Genomic DNA, 24,929 nt, shown 5'->3' on the forward strand with positions numbered 1-24,929 from the left:
GCCGATCCACAAAGACGTCGTGAATAATTTGAACACTTAAGGAAGTACTATCTGTTGGCTAAACGGTATTTTGTTGTGAAAAGTACCACCGAGTGTAGGAGTGCTATTCTTAAGATCCTTCGATGCACACTTCATGGCTGGCAGATCGGTCATACGTACTAGTCTGGTATTGATTCACGAGAAAACCACAAACGATCGAATTAGTGGTGCTTCGCAGACAGGACCTTGCTACAATGAGGTCCCTGTCTTTTGGAGGGGACATTAAACCGACTGTAATACTCGCTGATGGAGGTTGAAGATTCCATGATTTCATTATAAATGAGCAAGCCACCGCATCACCAACTTCCAAAATCCTTGCTTACAAAGGGGCACTGCATCGGCTGCACAGCCACACCCCGGCCCAGTTAAGATAAAACTCGCGGGTTGGATCAGTAACCGAATCGCGTTTCCATTATCATGCATGGAATAAACCAGAAGTAGAAACACAAACGTCACCCAATGTGTCCAAGACACCAGACTCTTCCTACGGATCAGAAGGATGCATGGCAAAGCATCCACAAATACTGTACATTGAGCAGACACATGGATTTGAAACGCACCTGGGACAGAAACTGCTTAATAAACAGAAACACAGATTCAAAACAAGCCTGGTACCAAAACTGTATGCCAAACAAACATGGATTCAAAAGGAACCCAGGGCCTAAACTGTACATTAAACAGAAACATGAATTCAAAATGACCCTAGGACCAAAATTGTATGTTAAAGAGAAACAATGATTCAAAACGAAACCCGAGACCAAAGCTGTATAATAAACAAAAACACTGATTCAAAACGAAGCCAAGACGGAAACTGCATTAAACACAAATTCAAAATAAACCTCGGACCTAAACTGTATAATAAACAGAAACACTGATTCAAAACAAACCCTGGCCCGAAACAGTCCATGAAATAGAAACACGGATTCAAAACAAACCTGGGAGCAAAACTGTACACTTAACAGAAACATGGATTCAAAACGAACCTAGGACCAAAATTGTATGTTAAAGAGAAACAACGATTCAAAATGTACCCGGGACTAAAATTGTATATTAAAAAGAAACACTGATTCAAAACGAGCCGAGGAACAAAGCTGTACATGAAACAGAAGCAGATTCAAAATGAACCTAGGACCTAAACTGTACATTAAACAGAAACACTGATTCAAAACGAACCCAGGACCGAAACATTACGCTAAACATGAACAGAATTTAAAAAAGAACCCAAATTAAAAAAGGTACATTAAACAGAAACACAGATTTGAACGAACCCAGGACAGAAACTGTATATTAAACATAAACAGATTCAAAACGAACCCGGTACCAAAATGGTATGCAAAAGAGAAACACAGATTCAAAATGAACACGGGGCATAAACTGTACAATAAGCAGAAACATGGATTCAAAACAAACCTGGGACCAAAACTGTACAATAAGCAGAAACATGGATTCAAAACAAACCTGGGACCAAAACTGTATGCTAAACAGAAACATGGATTCAAAACGAACCTAGGACCAAAATTGTATGTTAAAGAGAAACAACGATTCAAAATGTACCCGGGACTAAAATTGTATATTAAAAAGAAACACTGATTCAAAACGAGCCGAGGAACAAAGCTGTACATGAAACAGAAGCAGATTCAAAATGAACCTAGGACCTAAACTGTACATTAAACAGAAACACTGATTCAAAACGAACCCAGGACCGAAACATTACGCTAAACATGAACAGAATTTAAAAAAGAACCCAAATTAAAAAAGGTACATTAAACAGAAACACAGATTTGAACGAACCCAGGACAGAAACTGTATATTAAACATAAACAGATTCAAAACGAACCCGGTACCAAAATGGTATGCAAAAGAGAAACACAGATTCAAAATGAACACGGGGCATAAACTGTACAATAAGCAGAAACATGGATTCAAAACAAACCTGGGACCAAAACTGTACAATAAGCAGAAACATGGATTCAAAACAAACCTGGGACCAAAACTGTATGCTAAACAGAAACATGGATTCAAAACAAACCTGGGACCAAAACTGTATGCTAAACAGAAACATGGATTCAAAACGAACCCGGGACGTAAATTGTGCATTAACAGAATCACTGATTCAAAACGAACCCGGGAACAAAACAGGACGTTAAATATGAACACGGATTAAATAAGCTAGCAACGGTACCCGCCCTATGGGCGGGGCTCCAATTTGGAAGCCCAAATGAAAAGGCAAAATATCAGAAATTGAAGGTTTATTTTATTTTATACGATTCATATAAACATCCGTTGAATCATATCACACGCAAATCATCAAAATCTAAACAGTATCTTTAGAATTTCAATAAAAGCCACATCACTGTTCATATTGGTAAATATTATTCCATCGTGTTTAAAATCGTGATTGATACACAATAATCGTGATGATTGTGATCGTGAATCGTGATCGATAATCGTGTTCACAATCGCGATGTCGTATGTACTCCCGATACGTGTACCAAATTCCCGATATGTGTAACTGTACCAAATGAACAGTTAAAAGGATTTTGAGCCGATAGCTGTTACAGCCTTGGCAAGATCGATGGAGACAGCGATCTGTTAGCGATCGATGGAGACAGCGATCTGTTAGCGTATTCACCGCCCAAATCGCTATGTGGAATTCTCTCATGTAGAGATTAAACGTTACGGCTGTTACGGCCTTGGCATGGTCGATGGAGACAGCGTTTATTATACTTTTAATGAAGGACACTGTCTCAAGCCCCAGTCCCCATCACGGACGGGGCTCAGCGGTTTACCCGAGCCTGACGGCGAAGGGCAAGGTACTCGCTGGCCCGTCCAGTGTAGCGCGCGTGTGGCCCTGGACATCGAAAGGCATTAAACATTCATTAAACATTAAACGTTCATTAAACATGAAACGTTCATTAAAGGATTACGAAACGAAAAACATTCCGAAATTACGTTCACATCGTCACGTCAAACACTACGGTCAACACATACATCGTCACAATGACAACATTGTCACAATGAACGTTATGCGAACGCGAATGTTATGCGGGAGTCCAAACCTGAGAATGCTGGAGACCAAAGCTGAAATTGGGGAAATCAAATAGCCTATTTTACTCCTGGAGATCCCAGGATTATCCACCCAAAATATCTTTGCGATCAGTTCAGCAGTTTTTACGGTACCTTCGAACAGACAGACAGATGGACATTTGGTCAATTATAGTAAGATCTTCACAATGAGAACATCGTCACAATGAACGTTATGCGAACGTGAATGTTATGCAGGAGTCCAAACCTGAGAATGCTGGAGACCAAAGCTGAAATTGGAAAAACTAAATAGCCTATTTTACTCCTGGACATCCCAGGATTACCCACACAAAATATTGTTTTGATCGGTTGAGCCGTTTTTGCGGTACCTTCGAACAGACGGACGGACATTTGGTGAATTATAGTAAGATAGCACCGCAAAGCGGGCGTAACCCCTCAGCCCATGCATGGTGGAAACCAATTTCAAGATGGCTGCTGTGGCGGCCATATTGAAAATCGCAGTGCGCACATTTTCGAAAGGAACCTTCCTCTACTCAATGGCAACACACACTGCAAAAATGGATTTAATCAGACAAACCGTTCTGCTCGAAATTGATGGAAACCAATTTCAAGATGGCTGCTGTGGCGGCCGTATTGAAAATCGCAGTGCGCCCATTTTCGAAAGGTACCTTCCCCTACACAACCCCAACATACACTGTAAAAATGAATTTAATCGGACAAGCCATTCTGCTCGAAATTGACAGAAACCAATTTCAAGATGGCTGCTGTGGCGGCCATATTGAAAATCGCAGCGTGCCCATTTTCGAAAGGAACCTTCCTCTACTCAACCCCAACCGGACAAGCCGTTCTGCTCGAAATTGACGGAAACCAAAAGTTGACGGACGCACGGATGGCTGCCGTGGCGGCCATATTGAAAATCACAGCGCGCCCATTTTCGAAAGGAACCTTCCTCTACTCAACCCCAACACACACTACAAAAATGGATTTAATCGGACAAGCTGTTCTCCTTGAAATTGACGGAAACTAAAAGTTGACGGACGCCCGGACGCCCAGACGACAATACCCCTTAGCCCAATTTGGGCTGAGGGGTGAAAACGAACTTGAATCCAAAAAGGTACATTAAACAGAAACACGGATTCAAAACGAACCTAGGACCAAAATTGTATGTTAAAGAGAAACAATGATTCAAAACGAACCCAGGACCAAAACTGTATGCTAAACAGAAACATGGATTCAAAACAAACCCGGTACCAAAATTGTATATTAATAAGAAACATGGATTCAAAACGAAGCGAAGACGGAAACTGCATGAAACAGAAACACAGATTCAAAACAAACCAGGGACGAAAACTGTATGCTAAACAGAAACATTGATTCAAAACGAACCCTGGACCGAAACAGTACATGAAACAGAAACATGGATTCAAAACGAACCCGGGACGTAAACTGTGCATTAAACAGAAACACAGATTCAAAACGAACCTAGGACCAAAATTGTATGTTAAAGAGAAACAATGATTCAAAACAAATCCGGGACCAAAACTGTGTATCAAAAAGAAACACTGATTCAAAACTAACCCAGGGCCAAAATTGTATATTAATAAGAAACATGGATTCAAAACGAAGCCAAGACGGAAACTGCATTAAACAGAAACACAGATTTAAAATGAACATGGGACCAAAACTGTATGCTTAAAAGAAACATGGATTCAAAACAAACCAGGGACGAAAACTGTATGCTAAACAGAAACATTGATTCAAAACGAACCCTGGCCCGAAACAGTACATGAAACAGAAACATGGATTCAAAACGAACCCGGGACGTAAACTCTGTATTAAACAGAAACAAGGATTCAAAACGAACCCGGGACGTAAACTGTGTATTAAACAGAAACAAGGATTCAAAACGAACCCGGGACGTAAACTGTGTATTAAACAGAAACATGGATTCAAAACGAACCTGGGACGTAAACTGTGTATTAAACAGAAACAAGGATTCAAAACGAACCCGGGACGTAAACTGTGTATTAAACAGAAACATGGATTCAAAATGAACCTGGGACGTAAACTGTGTATTAAACAGGAACATGGATTCAAAACGAACCCGGGACGTAAACTGTGTATTAAACAGGAACATGGATTCAAAACGAACCCGGGATGTAAATTGTGTATTAAACAGAAACAAGGATTCAAAACGAACCCGGGACGTCAACTGTGTATTAAACAGAAACAAGGATTCAAAACGAACCCGGGACGTAAACTGTGTATTAAACAGAAACATGGATTCAAAACGAACCAGGGGTGTAAACTGTGTATTAAACAGAAACATGGATTCAAAACAAACCAGGGACGTAAACTGTGCATTAAACAGAAACACAGATTCAAAACGAACCTGGGATCGAAACTGACATTAAACAGAAACATGGTTTCAAAACGAACCTGGGATCGAAACTGACATTAAACAGAAACGTGGTTTCAAAACGAACCAGGGATCGAAACTGACATTAAACAGAAACGTGGTTTTAAAACGAACCTGGGATCGAAACTGACATTAAACAGAAACGTGGTTTCAAAACGAACCTGGGATCGAAACTGACATTAAACAGAAACGTGGTTTTAAAACGAACCTGGGATCGAAACTGACATTAAACATAAACGTGGTTTTAAAACGAACCTGGGATCGAAACTGACATTAAACATAAACGTGGTTTTAAAACGAACCAGGGACGTAAACTGTGCATTAAACAGAAACGTGGTTTCAAAACGAACCTGGGATCGAAACTGACATTAAACAGAAACGTGGTTTCAAAACGAACCAGGGACGTAAACTGTGCATTAAACAGAAACATGGTTTCAAAACGAACCTGGGATCGAAACTGACATTAAACATAAACGTGGTTTCAAAACGAACCTGGGATCGAAACTGACATTAAACATAAACGTGGTTTCAAAACGAACCTGGGATCGAAACTGACATTAAACATAAACGTGGTTTCAAAACGAACCTGGGATCGAAACTGACATTAAACATAAACGTGGTTTTAAAACGAACCTGGGATCGAAACTGACATTAAACATAAACGTGGTTTTAAAACGAACCAGGGACGTAAACTGTGCATTAAACAGAAACGTGGTTTCAAAACGAACCTGGGATCGAAACTGACATTAAACAGAAACGTGGTTTCAAAACGAACCAGGGACGTAAACTGTGCATTAAACAGAAACGTGGTTTCAAAACGAACCTGCGATCGAAACTGACATTAAACATAAACGTGGTTTCAAAACGAACCTGGGATCGAAACTGACATTAAACATAAACGTGGTTTCAAAACGAACCAGGGATCGAAACTGACATTAAACAGAAACGTGGTTTTAAAACGAACCTGGGATCGAAACTGACATTAAACAGAAACGTGGTTTCAAAACGAACCTGGGATCGAAACTGACATTAAACAGAAACGTGGTTTTAAAACGAACCTGGGATCGAAACTGACATTAAACATAAACGTGGTTTTAAAACGAACCTGGGATCGAAACTGACATTAAACATAAACGTGGTTTTAAAACGAACCAGGGACGTAAACTGTGCATTAAACAGAAACGTGGTTTCAAAACGAACCTGGGATCGAAACTGACATTAAACAGAAACGTGGTTTCAAAACGAACCAGGGACGTAAACTGTGCATTAAACAGAAACGTGGTTTCAAAACGAACCTGGGATCGAAACTGACATTAAACAGAAACGTGGTTTCAAAACGAACATGGGATCGAAACTGTGCATTAAACATAAACGTGGTTTCAAAACGAACCTGGGATCGAAACTGACATTAAACATAAACGTGGTTTCAAAACGAACCTGGGATCGAAACTGACATTAAACATAAACGTGGTTTCAAAACGAACCTGGGATCGAAACTGACATTAAACATAAACATGGTTTCAAAACGAATCTGGGATCGAAACTGACATTAAACATAAACGTGGTTTTAAAACGAACCTGGGATCGAAACTGACATTAAACAGAAACGTGGTTTTAAAACGAACCTGGGATCGAAACTGACATTAAACATAAACGTGGTTTCAAAACGAACCTGGGATCGAAACTGACATTAAACAGAAACGTGGTTTTAAAACGAACCTGGGATCGAAACTGACATTAAACAGAAACGTGGTTTCAAAACGAACCTGGGATCGAAACTGACATTAAACATAAACGTGGTTTCAAAACGAACCTGGGATCGAAACTGACATTAAACAGAAACGTGGTTTTAAAACGAACCTGGGATCGAAACTGACATTAAACATAAACGTGGTTTCAAAACGAACCTGGGATCGAAACTGACATTAAACATAAACGTGGTTTCAAAACGAACCAGGGACGTAAACTGTGCATTAAACAGAAACGTGGTTTCAAAACGAACCTGGGATCGAAACTGACATTAAACAAAAACGTGGTTTCAAAACGAACCTGGGATCGAAACTGACATTAAACATAAACATGGTTTCAAAACGAACCTGGGATCGAAACTGACATTAAACATAAACGTGGTTTCAAAACGAACCTGGGATCGAAACTGACATTAAACATAAACGTGGTTTCAAAACGAACCTGGGATCGAAACTGACATTAAACATAAACGTGGTTTCAAAACGAACCTGGGATCGAAACTGACATTAAACAGAAACGTGGTTTTAAAACGAACCTGGGATCGAAACTGACATTAAACAGAAACGTGGTTTTAAAACGAACCTGGGATCGAAACTGACATTAAACAGAAACGTGGTTTCAAAACGAACCTGGGATCGAAACTGACATTAAACATAAACGTGGTTTTAAAACGAACCTGGGATCGAAACTGACATTAAACATAAACGTGGTTTTAAAACGAACCTGGGATCGAAACTGACATTAAACAGAAATGTGGTTTCAAAACGAACCTGGGATCGAAACTGACATTAAACATAAACGTGGTTTTAAAATGAACCTGGGATCGAAACTGACATTAAACATAAACGTGGTTTCAAAACGAACCTGGGATCGAAACTGACATTAAACAGAAACGTGGTTTCAAAACGAACCTGGGATCGAAACTGACATTAAACACAAACGTGGTTTTAAAACGAACCTGGGATCGAAACTGACATTAAACAGAAACGTGGTTTCAAAACGAACCTGGGATCGAAACTGACATTAAACATAAACGTGGTTTTAAAACGAACCTGGGATCGAAACTGACATTAAACATAAACGTGGTTTTAAAACGAACCTGGGATCGAAACTGACATTAAACAGAAACGTGGTTTCAAAACGAACCTGGGATCGAAACTGACATTAAACATAAACGTGGTTTTAAAACGAACCAGGGATCGAAACTGACATTAAACAGAAACGTGGTTTCAAAACGAACCTGGGATCGAAACTGACATTAAACAGAAACGTGGTTTCAAAACGAACCTGGGATCGAAACTGACATTAAACATAAACGTGGTTTTAAAACGAACCCGGGACGTAAACTGTGTATCAAACAGAAACATGGATTCAAAACGAACCTGGGACGTAAACTGTGTATTAAACAGAAACAAGGATTCAAAACGAACCCGGGACGTAAACTGTGTATTAAACAGAAACATGGATTCAAAATGAACCTGGGACGTAAACTGTGTATTAAACAGGAACATGGATTCAAAACGAACCCGGGACGTAAACTGTGTATTAAACAGGAACATGGATTCAAAACGAACCCGGGATGTAAATTGTGTATTAAACAGAAACAAGGATTCAAAACGAACCCGGGACGTCAACTGTGTATTAAACAGAAACAAGGATTCAAAACGAACCCGGGACGTAAACTGTGTATTAAACAGAAACATGGATTCAAAACGAACCAGGGGTGTAAACTGTGTATTAAACAGAAACATGGATTCAAAACGAACCAGGGACGTAAACTGTGCATTAAACAGAAACACAGATTCAAAACGAACCTGGGATCGAAACTGACATTAAACAGAAACATGGTTTCAAAACGAACCTGGGATCGAAACTGACATTAAACAGAAACGTGGTTTCAAAACGAACCAGGGATCGAAACTGACATTAAACAGAAACGTGGTTTTAAAACGAACCTGGGATCGAAACTGACATTAAACAGAAACGTGGTTTCAAAACGAACCTGGGATCGAAACTGACATTAAACAGAAACGTGGTTTTAAAACGAACCTGGGATCGAAACTGACATTAAACATAAACGTGGTTTTAAAACGAACCTGGGATCGAAACTGACATTAAACATAAACGTGGTTTTAAAACGAACCAGGGACGTAAACTGTGCATTAAACAGAAACGTGGTTTCAAAACGAACCTGGGATCGAAACTGACATTAAACAGAAACGTGGTTTCAAAACGAACCAGGGACGTAAACTGTGCATTAAACAGAAACATGGTTTCAAAACGAACCTGGGATCGAAACTGACATTAAACATAAACGTGGTTTCAAAACGAACCTGGGATCGAAACTGACATTAAACATAAACGTGGTTTCAAAACGAACCTGGGATCGAAACTGACATTAAACATAAACGTGGTTTCAAAACGAACCTGGGATCAAAACTGACATTAAACATAAACGTGGTTTTAAAACGAACCTGGGATCGAAACTGACATTAAACATAAACGTGGTTTTAAAACGAACCAGGGACGTAAACTGTGCATTAAACAGAAACGTGGTTTCAAAACGAACCTGGGATCGAAACTGACATTAAACAGAAACGTGGTTTCAAAACGAACCAGGGACGTAAACTGTGCATTAAACAGAAACGTGGTTTCAAAACGAACCTGCGATCGAAACTGACATTAAACATAAACGTGGTTTCAAAACGAACCTGGGATCGAAACTGACATTAAACATAAACGTGGTTTCAAAACGAACCAGGGATCGAAACTGACATTAAACAGAAACGTGGTTTTAAAACGAACCTGGGATCGAAACTGACATTAAACAGAAACGTGGTTTCAAAACGAACCTGGGATCGAAACTGACATTAAACAGAAACGTGGTTTTAAAACGAACCTGGGATCGAAACTGACATTAAACATAAACGTGGTTTTAAAACGAACCTGGGATCGAAACTGACATTAAACATAAACGTGGTTTTAAAACGAACCAGGGACGTAAACTGTGCATTAAACAGAAACGTGGTTTCAAAACGAACCTGGGATCGAAACTGACATTAAACATAAACGTGGTTTCAAAACGAACCTGGGATCGAAACTGACATTAAACATAAACATGGTTTCAAAACGAACCTGGGATCGAAACTGACATTAAACATAAACGTGGTTTTAAAACGAACCTGGGATCGAAACTGACATTAAACAGAAACGTGGTTTTAAAACGAACCTGGGATCGAAACTGACATTAAACATAAACGTGGTTTCAAAATGAACCTGGGATCGAAACTGACATTAAACAGAAACGTGGTTTTAAAACGAACCTGGGATCGAAACTGACATTAAACAGAAACGTGGTTTCAAAACGAACCTGGGATCGAAACTGACATTAAACATAAACGTGGTTTCAAAACGAACCTGGGATCGAAACTGACATTAAACAGAAACGTGGTTTTAAAACGAACCTGGGATCGAAACTGACATTAAACATAAACGTGGTTTCAAAACGAACCTGGGATCGAAACTGACATTAAACATAAACGTGGTTTCAAAACGAACCAGGGACGTAAACTGTGCATTAAACAGAAACGTGGTTTCAAAACGAACCTGGGATCGAAACTGACATTAAACATAAACGTGGTTTCAAAACGAACCTGGGATCGAAACTGACATTAAACATAAACGTGGTTTCAAAACGAACCTGGGATCGAAACTGACATTAAACATAAACGTGGTTTCAAAACGAACCTGGGATCGAAACTGACATTAAACATAAACGTGGTTTCAAAACGAACCTGGGATCGAAACTGACATTAAACATAAACGTGGTTTCAAAACGAACCTGGGATCGAAACTGACATTAAACAGAAACGTGGTTTTAAAACGAACCTGGGATCGAAACTGACATTAAACAGAAACGTGGTTTTAAAACGAACCTGGGATCGAAACTGACATTAAACAGAAACGTGGTTTCAAAACGAACCTGGGATCGAAACTGACATTAAACATAAACGTGGTTTTAAAACGAACCTGGGATCGAAACTGACATTAAACATAAACGTGGTTTTAAAACGAACCTGGGATCGAAACTGACATTAAACAGAAATGTGGTTTCAAAACGAACCTGGGATCGAAACTGACATTAAACATAAACGTGGTTTTAAAATGAACCTGGGATCGAAACTGACATTAAACATAAACGTGGTTTCAAAACGAACCTGGGATCGAAACTGACATTAAACAGAAACGTGGTTTCAAAACGAACCTGGGATCGAAACTGACATTAAACACAAACGTGGTTTTAAAACGAACCTGGGATCGAAACTGACATTAAACAGAAACGTGGTTTCAAAACGAACCTGGGATCGAAACTGACATTAAACATAAACGTGGTTTTAAAACGAACCTGGGATCGAAACTGACATTAAACATAAACGTGGTTTTAAAACGAACCTGGGATCGAAACTGACATTAAACAGAAACGTGGTTTCAAAACGAACCTGGGATCGAAACTGACATTAAACATAAACGTGGTTTTAAAACGAACCAGGGATCGAAACTGACATTAAACAGAAACGTGGTTTCAAAACGAACCTGGGATCGAAACTGACATTAAACAGAAACGTGGTTTCAAAACGAACCTGGGATCGAAACTGACATTAAACAGAAACGTGGTTTTAAAACGAACCTGGGATCGAAACTCACATTAAACAGAAACGTGGTTTCAAAACGAACCTGGGATCGAAACTGACATTAAACATAAACGTGGTTTTAAAACGAACCTGGGATCGAAACTGACATTAAACATAAACGTGGTTTTAAAACGAACCTGGGATCGAAACTGACATTAAACATAAACGTGGTTTTAAAACGAACCTGGGATCAAAACTGACATTAAACAGAAACGTGGTTTTAAAACGAACCTGGGATCGAAACTGACATTAAACAGAAACGTGGTTTCAAAACGAACCTGGGATCGAAACTGACATTAAACATAAACGTGGTTTTAAAACGAACCTGGGATCGAAACTGACATTAAACATAAACGTGGTTTTAAAACGAACCTGGGATCGAAACTGACATTAAACATAAACGTGGTTTCAAAACGAACCTGGGATCGAAACTGACATTAAACATAAACGTGGTTTTAAAACGAACCTGGGATCGAAACTGACATTAAACAGAAACGTGGTTTTAAAACGAACCTGGGATCGAAACTGACATTAAACATAAACGTGGTTTTAAAACGAACCTGGGATCGAAACTGACATTAAACATAAACGTGGTTTCAAAACGAACCAGGGACGTAAACTGTGCATTAAACATAAACGTGGTTTCAAAACGAACCTGGGATCGAAACTGACATTAAACAGAAACGTGGTTTCAAAACGAACCTGGGATCGAAACTGACATTAAACATAAACGTGGTTTCAAAACGAACCTGGGATCGAAACTGACATTAAACAGAAACGTGGTTTCAAAACGAACCTGGGATCGAAACTGACATTAAACAGAAACGTGGTTTTAAAACGAACCTGGGATCGAAACTGACATTAAACATAAACGTGGTTTTAAAACGAACCTGGGATCGAAACTGACATTAAACATAAACGTGGTTTCAAAACGAACCAGGGACGTAAACTGTGCATTAAACATAAACGTGGTTTCAAAACGAACCTGGGATCGAAACTGACATTAAACAGAAACGTGGTTTCAAAACGAACCTGGGATCGAAACTGACATTAAACATAAACGTGGTTTCAAAACGAACCTGGGATCGAAACTGACATTAAACATAAACGTGGTTTCAAAACGAACCAGGGACGTAAACTGTGCATTAAACATAAACGTGGTTTCAAAACGAACCTGGGATCGAAACTGACATTAAACAGAAACGTGGTTTTAAAACGAACCTGGGATTGAAACTGACATTAAACAGAAACGTGGTTTTAAAACGAACCTGGGATCGAAACTGACATTAAACATAAACGTGGTTTTAAAACGAACCTGGGATCGAAACTGACATTAAACATAAACGTGGTTTCAAAACGAACCAGGGACGTAAACTGTGCATTAAACATAAACGTGGTTTCAAAACGAACCTGGGATCGAAACTGACATTAAACAGAAACGTGGTTTCAAAACGAACCTGGGATCGAAACTGACATTAAACATAAACGTGGTTTCAAAACGAACCTGGGATCGAAACTGACATTAAACAGAAACGTGGTTTCAAAACGAACCTGGGATCGAAACTGACATTAAACAGAAACGTGGTTTTAAAACGAACCTGGGATCGAAACTGACATTAAACATAAACGTGGTTTTAAAACGAACCTGGGATCGAAACTGACATTAAACATAAACGTGGTTTCAAAACGAACCAGGGACGTAAACTGTGCATTAAACATAAACGTGGTTTCAAAACGAACCTGGGATCGAAACTGACATTAAACAGAAACGTGGTTTCAAAACGAACCTGGGATCGAAACTGACATTTAACATAAACGTGGTTTCAAAACGAACCTGGGATCGAAACTGACATTAAACATAAACGTGGTTTCAAAACGAACCAGGGACGTAAACTGTGCATTAAACATAAACGTGGTTTCAAAACGAACCTGGGATCGAAACTGACATTAAACAGAAACGTGGTTTTAAAACGAACCTGGGATCGAAACTGACATTAAACAGAAACGTGGTTTTAAAACGAACCTGGGATCGAAACTGACATTAAACATAAACGTGGTTTTAAAACGAACCTGGGATCGAAACTGACATTAAACAGAAACGTGGTTTCAAAACGAACCAGGGACGTAAACTGTGCATTAAACATAAACGTGGTTTCAAAACGAACCTGGGATCGAAACTGACATTAAACAGAAACGTGGTTTCAAAACGAACCTGGGATCGAAACTGACATTAAACAGAAACGTGGTTTTAAAACGAACCTGGGATCGAAACTGACATTAAACATAAACGTGGTTTCAAAACGAACCTGGGATCGAAACTGACATTAAACATAAACGTGGTTTCAAAACGAACCTGGGATCGAAACTGACATTAAACATAAACGTGGTTTCAAAACGAACCTGGGATCGAAACTGACATTAAACATAAACGTGGTTTCAAAACGAACCTGGGATCGAAACTGACATTAAACAGAAACGTGGTTTTAAAACGAACCTGGGATCGAAACTGACATTAAACATAAACGTGGTTTCAAAGCGAACCTGGGATCGAAACTGACATTAAACAGAAACGTGGTTTTAAAACGAACCTGGGATCGAAACTGACATTAAACAGAAACGTGGTTTCAAAACGAACCTGGGATCGAAACTGACATTAAACATAAACGTGGTTTCAAAACGAACCTGGGATCGAAACTGACATTAAACAGAAACGTGGTTTTAAAACGAACCTGGGATCGAAACTGACATTAAACATAAACGTGGTTTCAAAACGAACCAGGGACGTAAACTGTGCATTAAACAGAAACATGGATTCAAAACGAACCAGGGGTGTAAACTGTGTATTAAACAGAAACATGGATTCAAAACGAACCTGGGATCGAAACTGACATTAAACATAAACGTGGTTTCAAAACGAACCTGGGATCGAAACTGACATTAAACAGAAACGTGGTTTTAAAACGAACCTGGGATCGAAACTGACATTAAACATAAACGTGGTTTCAAAACGAACCAGGGGTGTAAACTGTGTATTAAACAGAAACATGGATTCAAAACGAACCAGGGACGTAAACTGTGCATTAAACAGAAACACAGATTCAAAACGAACCTGGGATCGAAACTGACATTAAACAGAAACATGGTTTCAAAACGAACCTGGGATCGAAACTGACATTAAACAGAAACGTGGTTTCAAAACGAACCTGGGATCGAAACTGACATTAAACATAAACGTGGTTTCAAAACGAACCTGGGATCGAAACTGCACATTAAACATAAACGTGGTTTCAAAACGAACCTGGGATCGAAACTGACATTAAACATAAACGTGGTTTCAAAACGAACCAGGGATCGAAACTGACATTAAACATAAACGTGGTTTCAAAACGAACCTGGGATCGAAACTGCACATTAAACATAAACGTGGTTTCAAAACGAACCTGGGATCGAAACTGACATTAAACATAAACGTGGTTTCAAAACGAACCAGGGACGTAAACTGTGCATTAAACAGAAACGTGGTTTCAAAACGAACCTGGGATCGAAACTGACATTAAACAGAAACGTGGTTTTAAAACGAACCTGGGATCGAAACTGACATTAAACATAAACGTGGTTTCAAAACGAACCTGGGATCGAAACTGACATTAAACAGAAACGTGGTTTTAAAACGAACCTGGGATCGAAACTGACATTAAACATAAACGTGGTTTCAAAACGAACCTGGGATCGAAACTGACATTAAACATAAACGTGGTTTCAAAACGAACCTGGGATCGAAACTGACATTAAACATAAACGTGGTTTCAAAACGAACCTGGGATCGAAACTGCACATTAAACATAAACGTGGTTTCAAAACGAACCTGGGATCGAAACTGACATTAAACAGAAACGTGGTTTCAAAACGAACCTGGGATCGAAACTGCACATTAAACATAAACGTGGTTTCAAAACGAACCTGGGATCGAAACTGCACATTAAACATAAACGTGGTTTCAAAACGAACCTGGGATCGAAACTGCACATTAAACATAAACGTGGTTTCAAAACGAACCTGGGATCGAAACTGACATTAAACATAAACGTGGTTTCAAAACGACCCTGGGATCGAAACTGACATTAAACAGAAACGTGGTTTCAAAACGAACCCAGGACCAAAATTGTAGGCTACATTAATCAGAAACACGGATCTGGGACCGAGCTGGTTGAAAGGCGAACACATTTCCCGGGAAAACATTGAATCCTATAAATTACAGATCGTAGTTTGTACTCAATCCTGAGGTGTTTTCACGTGCCTGCTGATTTGTCTGCTCTGCAGGCACGGTGGAAGGTTACCGATTAGCCTTAGAAAGAGAAAGGGACGAACGTCACATCAAGATCCCCATCAAAGCAAACACGAGTCACAACAAAGTCCCGAGTCTCTCCTCGGTCTCTCCATCTTTCATTTGTCCCATTACACGGTATTCCCATACCTGATCAATTTCACCTGCACTGTCCCTGCTGATGCTCAGTTCCCACCCAGCGCTCTCCCAGTGTCTGATTGGTGGTGAGGAACGCTCTCCCCATTCATCGGTTCGGACCCGTGTCCCACGGCCCAGGCTGGTCCTGGATCTCCCCGCTCCCGACCCTCGCTCCTTTGGTCCCTGGTTGGTCTTGACCTGTGCCCTCACTGTGCCTCCGTCCCCATCCACACTCTTCCCTGTCCTCGATGAGTCATGAGTCGGTCTCATCCCATCCCTGGTCAGTCTTACCACCACATTCCTGATTGGTTGTGAGCCGTGCCCTCCCCAACCCTGATTGGTCAGAACCTGCATTTCCCGGTCTGTGATCGGTCCCGACGAACTATATACCGAACCCTGATCCTTCCCACCTGCATTCTCCCCATCTTGATGGGCGCAGACCCGTGCTCTATCCATCTCTGACCAGTCTCAGCCAGTGACCCCACTATCCCCATCTTTGACCAGTCTTTACCCGCACTATCCCCATCTTTGACCGGTCTTTACCCATACTCTCCCATACCTGACCGGTTTTTACCGCACTCTCCCCATACCTGACTGGTTTTAACACGCACTCTCCCCATACCTGACCGGTCTTTACCCACACTCTCCCCATACCTGACCGGTTTTTACTGCACTCTCCCCATACCTGACCGGTCTTTACCCACACTCTCCCCATACCTGACCGGTCTTTACCCACATTCTCCCCATACCTGACCGGTCTTTACCCGCACTCTCCCCATACCTGCCCGGTTTTTACCTGCACTCTCCCCATACCCGACTGCTTTTTACCCGCACTTTCCCCATACCAGACCGGTTTTTACCTGCACTCTCCCCATACCCGACTGCTTTTTACCCGCACTCACCCCATACCTGACCAGTCTTTAACCCCACACTCTTCCCATACCTGACCGGTCTTGACCGGCACTCTCCCCATACCTGACCGGTCTTTACCCGCACTCTCCCCATACTTGACCGGTTTTTACCCACACTCTTTTCATACCTGACCGGTCTTTACCCGCACTCTCCCCATACCTGACCGGTCTTTACCCGCACTCTCCCCATACCTGACCGGTCTTTACCCGCACTCTCCCTGTCATGTATGCAGTGCAAATGTTCACCATTGTATCCCTACACCGGGACCGGGTTGTATCCCTACGCCAGAGCTCGGATGGCGCTGCTGTGAATCGGGCCTTGATCGGCAGAGTGAATAAACGCGTACGACAATTGATCGCAGTTTGTCGAGATACTTTACATGGCGACGAAGGTAAACATCTAGACCATGACATCTTTCGGCCATATCGATGAATTCGACCCTCATGAGGGGGATTTTGACACGTATTCTGAGCGGTTGTCTTTCTACTTCGAGGCGAACGGCATTGCGACCGAAGGCCGGATGAAGGCCGTCTTCCTGTCCGTTTGCGGAGGTGAGACGTTCACACTCGTTAAAAACCTGATTCGGCCTCGGACAATCCAGGAGCTCACGTATGCAGAGCTCAAGGCCGCTTTGAAGGAACATTGCAACCCATCTCCTTCAGTCATCCTGTGTCGGTTTAATTTTTACATGTGCAGACAGCAGCAAGGTCAGTCGATCGCAGACTTCATTGCACACCTCAAAAAACTGTCACATCTGTGTGAGTTTGGGGACACGATCGATGACATGCTTCGTGATTTGCTGGTGGTTGGCATGTCCGATGACCGCACTCGTAGACGCCTGCTTGCTGAGAGAAGACTGACGTTCCAAAATGCCAGAGACACCGCCATTTCCATGGAAAGTGCTGAACGCAACGCTACAAGCATCGGTGCCACTCGCTCATCTGGTACCAGCCCTGCTGTGAATCGGTTGGATCATGTTCAGCCACAACGTTGGAACAAGGCTCCTCGTCAGAAGCCAGTGCAGTCTCAAACCCACAACAACTGTTTTCGGTGCAACGGAAAGCACCCTCCGGAGACGTGTCGGTTCAAAGATGCCACCTGCCATTTCTGTTCGAAAACTGGCCATATTGCTCCAGCTTGCATCACTCGCAAATCGGGAAAAGGAAAAGCTGCTGACAAGATTCATCAGTTTATCGGTTCGGAGGAACCCGAGCTTGACCAGGTGAGCTCTGTTTCCGACAACTCAGAATCGTATGACCTGCTTCATATTGATTCTCACCATAGGCGGGACCCTCTTCTTGCCAATGTTGTCGTCAACAATCGACCATTGCAAATGGAGGTCGACACTGGTGCGGCCGTCTCGCTCATCAGCCATGCTGTTTTCACAAACCTGTGGAGTGATGCTGACCGACCCCATCTGAAACCTACTACCTATGGACTCTCCACCTATACAGGTGAGAAGATTGTTCCCTGTGATGTCCGGTGGGCTACGATAACCATGAGTTTCACCTACCCCTGATCGTCATTCCTGGAAAGGGCCCTTCCTTACTCGGCAGGAGCTGGTTGAGCATAATTCGACTGAAGTGGGAAAGCATTCATCAACTCCGGGCAGCCAACGTTTCTCCTACCGCAGCATACACACTCAAAAAAGTGCTGGATACGTACCCGGATGTCTTCAAGGATGAGCTTGGAACCTTGAAAGGACATACGGCTAAACTCAGGGTTGACCGGGATGCCAATCCTATATTTTGCAGGGCTCGCCCAGTCCCTTTCGCCCTGCGTGAGCGGATTGACAAGGAACTGGATCATCTTGAAAATCTGGGGATCATCGAGCAAATCCAGTATGCCGAATGGGCGGCGCCCATCGTTCCGGTCATAAAATCGGACCAGTCCATCCGCATATGTGGAGATTATAAAATGACCGTGAACAGGTGTTCTTCATTGGATAAATATCCAATCCCGAGGATCGAAGACCTCTATGCTCGTCTCACGGGAGGCAAGACTTTTACGAAACTCGATCTCAAATCTGCCTATCTACAGCTCTGCTTGGACGAGAATTCGAAACAGTATCTTACCATCAACACGCATCGTGGGTTGTATAGGTACCACCGACTTAGTTTTGGAGTGAAATCTGCACCTGGAATTTATCAGCGTGTCATGGACAGTTTGTTTGCCGCCGAACGCAACGTCGTTTGTTACCAGGATGATATTCTGGTTACTGGTCGTACGGACGCGGAACATCTACAGAACCTGGAGAGAGTTCTGAAGAAGATTTCGGACTCCGGCCTACGTTTGCGTCGAGACAAGTGCAAGTTTATGGTGCCATCAGTCACGTACCTGGGTCATACGATTGATGCCGAGGGTCTACACCCGACAGATGAGAAAGTCCGAGCTATCAAGGATGCTCCTTCTCCACGAGATGTGACCGAATTGAAGTCATACCTCGGTTTGCTTCAGTTCTATGGTCGTTACATCCCGAATGTGACCGACGTTTTGGGCCCCCTTTATCGGCTTTTGAGGAAAGGAGTCTCCTGGAGCTGGGGGTCTACTGAACAATCAGCATTCCAGACCTCTAAGGATCTGCTCAAATCGTCCAATGTTCTCGTTCATTTTGATCCAGAGAAGGATCTTGTGCTGACATGCGATGCCTGTCGGTATGGAGTGGGGAGTGTATTATCGCACGTGATGCCTGATGGTACGGAAAGACCGGTTGCATTTGCATCCAGAACGTTGTCCCCGGCAGAGAAAAACTATTCCCAACTTGACAAGGAAGGATTGGGAATCGTTTTCGGCGTCGGCAAATTTCGCCAGTACCTTCTTGGACATCATTTCACGATTCGCACTGATCACAAGCCGCTGATCAGTCTGTTTGGTCCAACTAAGGCGACATCTGACACACTACCGCCCAGGATCATCCGCTGGTCCCTGTTTCTCGCTGCTTATGACTACACCATATGTTATAAGCCCGGTTCGTCTATCACAAATGCAGATGCCATGAGTCGGTTACCCCTTCCAGAATCCGTTGATGATTCGCCTACACCAGGATCCATTATCGCACTGATGGATCATCTGGAAGATTGTGCTGTCGATTCCGGCCAGATCCGCACTCATACTCGACGAGACCCCGTTCTGTCCAGAACTGTCCAGGCTGTACAGCTTGGATGGCATTTGCTACCTGAGGGTGACCCAGATTTTGCGGCTTTTAAAGCACGTAAAAACGAACTCAGCGTGGAAAATGGTTGCCTACTCTGGGGATGTCGTGTCGTGATCCCGAAAAATCTGCGTTCCAGGGTCATGGATGAAATCCATGACTGTCACCCCGGGATTGTGAAGATGAAGTCACTCGCCAGAAACTATGTGTGGTGGCCGAATCTTGATGCTGATATCGAACATCATGTTCGACATTGTTACCCCTGCCAGAGCACCCGGAATACACCTGCGAAAGCGCCACTGCATCCCTGGGAATGGCCCAGCGAACCGTGGCATCGCCTACATCTCGATTATGCCGGGCCTATTAACGGCAGCATGATTCTAATAATTACGGACGCGCACACAAAATGGATTGATGCCTATGTGACGCGTGGTACTACGTCAGCCATTGTCATCGAAAGACTCAGACGCTGTTTCGCCACTCATGGTCTGCCCAGGATGATCGTGAGTGATAACGGTTCGTGTTTTTCCAGTACCGAGTTTGCCAAGTTCACACGTCGGAACGGCATCAAACATAAGTTTGTCAGCCCACATCACCAGGCTTCAAATGGCTTGGCCGAACGATCCGTGGGAATCATCAAATCCGGATTGCAGAAACTTCAGGAGGGAACCCTGGAAACAAAGCTGTCTCGTCTCCTGTTCAAATACCGCATCACGCCACAATCAACAACCGGTGCAGCTCCGTCTGAGTTATTGATGAAACGACACTTGAGATCGACACTTGACAATCTCAAACCAGACATATCATCAAATGTTTATCAGAGCCGGCTTAATCAAAAGTTGGTGCACGATAAGACGTCCAACAGTCGATGTATCAACATTGGAGATCCAGTGTTTGCCCGAAATTTTGGTGCAGGTGCGACGTGGCTACCGGGAGACATCATCGAGAAGCCAGGTCCACTGTCCAGTGTGATTCGCCTGCAGGACGGCCGCGAAATTCGTCGACATCAGGACCACATAACCTACCGTCACTGTGAGTCGATGGAGCCTGTAGCATCGTCACAGTCAGGACAACAGTTCGACCCACCACTGCCGGAGATCGTCGTGGCCGCTCCAGCCGGCTCGGATGCCCCAAAAACATCTGCAAACGCTACACCCTTCGTGGAGACCAAAGGAATCACCTCGGACTCTGTATCCACTGGTACACCGCGACCCAAAGGAATCACCTCGGACTCTGTATCCACTGGTACACCGCGACGCTCAATGCGTGAGAGAAAAGCACCCGACCGGTTGAATCTTTGAAGATGTTTTTTTTTCACGTTGACACATGTTCTATTTTCACGTATTTTCATTATTCTCATAACCGTTTGCACACATATTTTCACATGGTTTGGAAATGTTGCTTTTGAAATGTCAATTCTGGAAATCTAGCACGTATTGCTCTTGGTAATTTTGGACTTAAAGGGGAGGATGTCATGTATGCAGTGCAAATGTTCACCATTGTATCCCTACACCGGGACCGGGTTGTATCCCTACGCCAGAGCTCGGATGGCGCTGCTGTGAATCGGGCCTTGATCGGCAGAGTGAATAAACGCGTACGACAATTGATCGCAGTTTGTCGAGATACTTTACACTCCCCATACCTGACCGGTCTTTACCCGCACTCTCCCCATACATGACCGGTTTTTACCCACACTCTTTTCATACCTGACCGGTCTTTACCCACACTCTTTTCATACCTGACCGGTCTTTACACGCACTCTCCCCATACCTGACTGGTCTTTACCCGCACTCTCCCCATACCTGACCGGTTTTTACCTGCACTCTCCCCATACCTGACTGCTTTTTACCCGCACTCTCCCCATACCTGACCGGTCTTTAACCCCACACTCTTCCCATACCTGACCGGTCTTGACCCGCACTCTCCCCATACCTGACCGGTCTTTACCTCCCCATACCAAATCATGTATGAACGCACATCCGTGTGAATCATGTATGAACGCACACCCCTTGTCGTTCATGTGTGAACCCACACCCCATGTGGAGCACGTGTGAACGCACACCCCGTGTGAATCATGTATGAACACACACCCCGTGTAAATCATGTATGAACGCACACCCCGTGTGGATCATGTATGAATGCACACCCCATGTAGAGCACGTGTGAAACGACCCGTGCTATATCCGTTTAGTGCTTGCAATGTCCATATGTTCTGTACCTCTCCCACCTCCCACCAAGCCCTCTCCCTCCCACAGTTCTCTCGATGTCCCTGCTCTCAAATGTTGTGTTTGTGTCCTTCCCCCTCTCTCCCCATCTTGTATACCGCTCCCCTTATTTTGTGGTTTATGTGTCGGTTTGTGTCGGTTTGACTTTTTGTGTGATTAACGAGCCTCGATCTTGTATACAAACAACCCCCCCCACCCCCCCCCAAAAAAAAAACGCACATCCCGTGTGGAGCACGTGCATATCCGTGTGAATCATGTATGAATGCACACCCCGTATGAATCATGTATGAACACACACCCCGTGTGGATCATTTATGAACGCACATCCGTGTGGATCATGGATGAACGCACATCCATGTGGAGCACGTGTGAACGCACATCATTGTGGAGCACGTGTGTACGCTTATCCGTGTCGAGCATGTGTGAACGCACACCCCATGTGGAGCACGTGTGAACACACACCCCGTGTGGAGCACGTGTGAACTCACATCCGTGTGAATCATGTGTGAACGCACATCTGTGTGAATCAAGTGTGAACGCACATCCGTGTGGAGCATGTGTGAACGCACATCCGTGTGGAGCACGTGTAAAAGCACACCCCATGTGGATCATGTATGAACGCACACCCAGTGTGGAGCACTTGTGAACGCACACCCCATGTGGGGCACGTGTGAACGCACACCCCGTGTGGAGCACGTGTGAACTCACATCAGTGTGAATCATGTATGAAGGCACACCCCGTGTGGAGCACGTGTGAACTCACATCCGTGTGAATCATGTATGAACGCACACCCCGTGTGGAGCACGTGTGAACGCACATCCCTGTGAATCATGTATGAACGCACACTCCGTGTAGAGCACGTGTGTACGCACATCCGTGTGAATCATGCGTGAATGCACATCCGTGTGAATCATGTATGAACGCACACCCCTTGTAGAGCACGTGTGGACGCACATCCGTGTGAATCATGTATGAACGCACATCCCGTGTGGAGCACGTGTGAACGCACATCCGTGTGAATCATGTATGAACGCACACCCCGTGTGGAGCACGTGTGAACTCACATCTGTGTGAATCATGTGTGAACGCACATCCGTGTGAATCATGTATGAACGCACACCCCGTGTGGAGCACGTGTGAACGCACATCCGTGTGAATCATGTATGAACGCACAACCCGTGTAGAGCACTTGTGAACGCACATCCGTGTGAATCATGTGTGAACGCATATCCATGTGAATCATGTATGAACGCACACCCCATGTGGAGCACGTGTGAACGCACATCCGTGTGAATCATGTGTGAACGCACATCCGTGTGAATCATGTGTGAACGCACACCCCGTGTGGAGCATGTGTGAGCACAGAGCAGGTGCACCAGCCAGGCCGTGGGAATGCGCTCGCAGGGACGATGCTCTGTCCTGAGATTAACAACACTCGAGCACCGGAATGGACAAGGAGGAAAAAACAATAAAACAAAAGGTACTCTGGGCAACGAGGCCCTGCCCTCAAGGCTCCCTCCCTCACAGACCATGCCCTCAAGGCTCCCTCCCTCACAGCCCATGCCCTCAAGGCTCCCTCCCTCACAGTCACAGCCCATTCCCTCAAGGCTCCCTGCCTCACAGCCCATGCCATCAAGGCTCCCCTCCTCACAATCCATGCCCTCAAAGCTACCCCTCGTCACAGCCCATTTCCTCACGGCTCTCTCCCTCACAGCCCATGCCCTCAAGGCTCCCCTCCTCACAGCCCATGCCCTCAAGGCTCCCTCCCTCTCCTTACCAGTTCTGCGCTTGTGGACTCTGTTGACGGTGAAGCGCCACTGAGAAACCAAAAAAGCTGTCCGCAGGACCATTCTTCACAATGGTCTCCTTGGTGTCCAAGTTAAAAGGGCAGACGTTTTTCAAAAGCAGCAGAAAGACGAGTGCGGCGATGATAGCCATGGTGTAACCTCTGTCGTCCTCTCTCGCCCTCTCTCTCTCCAAATGACGGGACGGGACGCCCCAAACGTGCCACTTGGCTCCTCCCGAGGCCGTGCGACATATCCCCACCCAGTCTCATCTGAAACCCCTCCTCCCCGTAAATAACCCACCCACAATGATATATGTATATATATATATATAATTAAACGAGTTTAGCTGTCATTAAAATAAAACTTCATTAAACATTCATTGATAAAATCAATGCCCCTTCCATCTCTCCAACCCCACCTCGTCCATGCATTCCTGGCAACTACAGTA

General features: G+C 43.5%; 1 protein-coding gene across 1 annotated transcript in view; it reads right to left on the reverse strand.

The window, feature by feature from the left end:
• The window catches only part of LOC137430982 (integrin alpha-6), a 446,593-nt gene extending 421,884 nt beyond the window's left edge, over window positions 1–24,709 (reverse strand). Inside the window, exon 1 of the mRNA XM_078781278.1 lies at window positions 24,472–24,709. Coding sequence (XP_078637404.1) covers window positions 24,472–24,632 — 161 coding nt within the window. The 5' untranslated portion in view covers window positions 24,633–24,709. The remainder of the gene's footprint in view (window positions 1–24,471) is intronic.
• Window positions 24,710–24,929: the final 220 nt, after the last annotated feature.

This window comes from Myxine glutinosa, chromosome 7 (assembly GCF_964187855.1).
Source record: "Myxine glutinosa chromosome 7, kmMyxGlut1.1, whole genome shotgun sequence".
Taxonomy (NCBI): Eukaryota; Metazoa; Chordata; class Myxini; order Myxiniformes; family Myxinidae; genus Myxine; species Myxine glutinosa.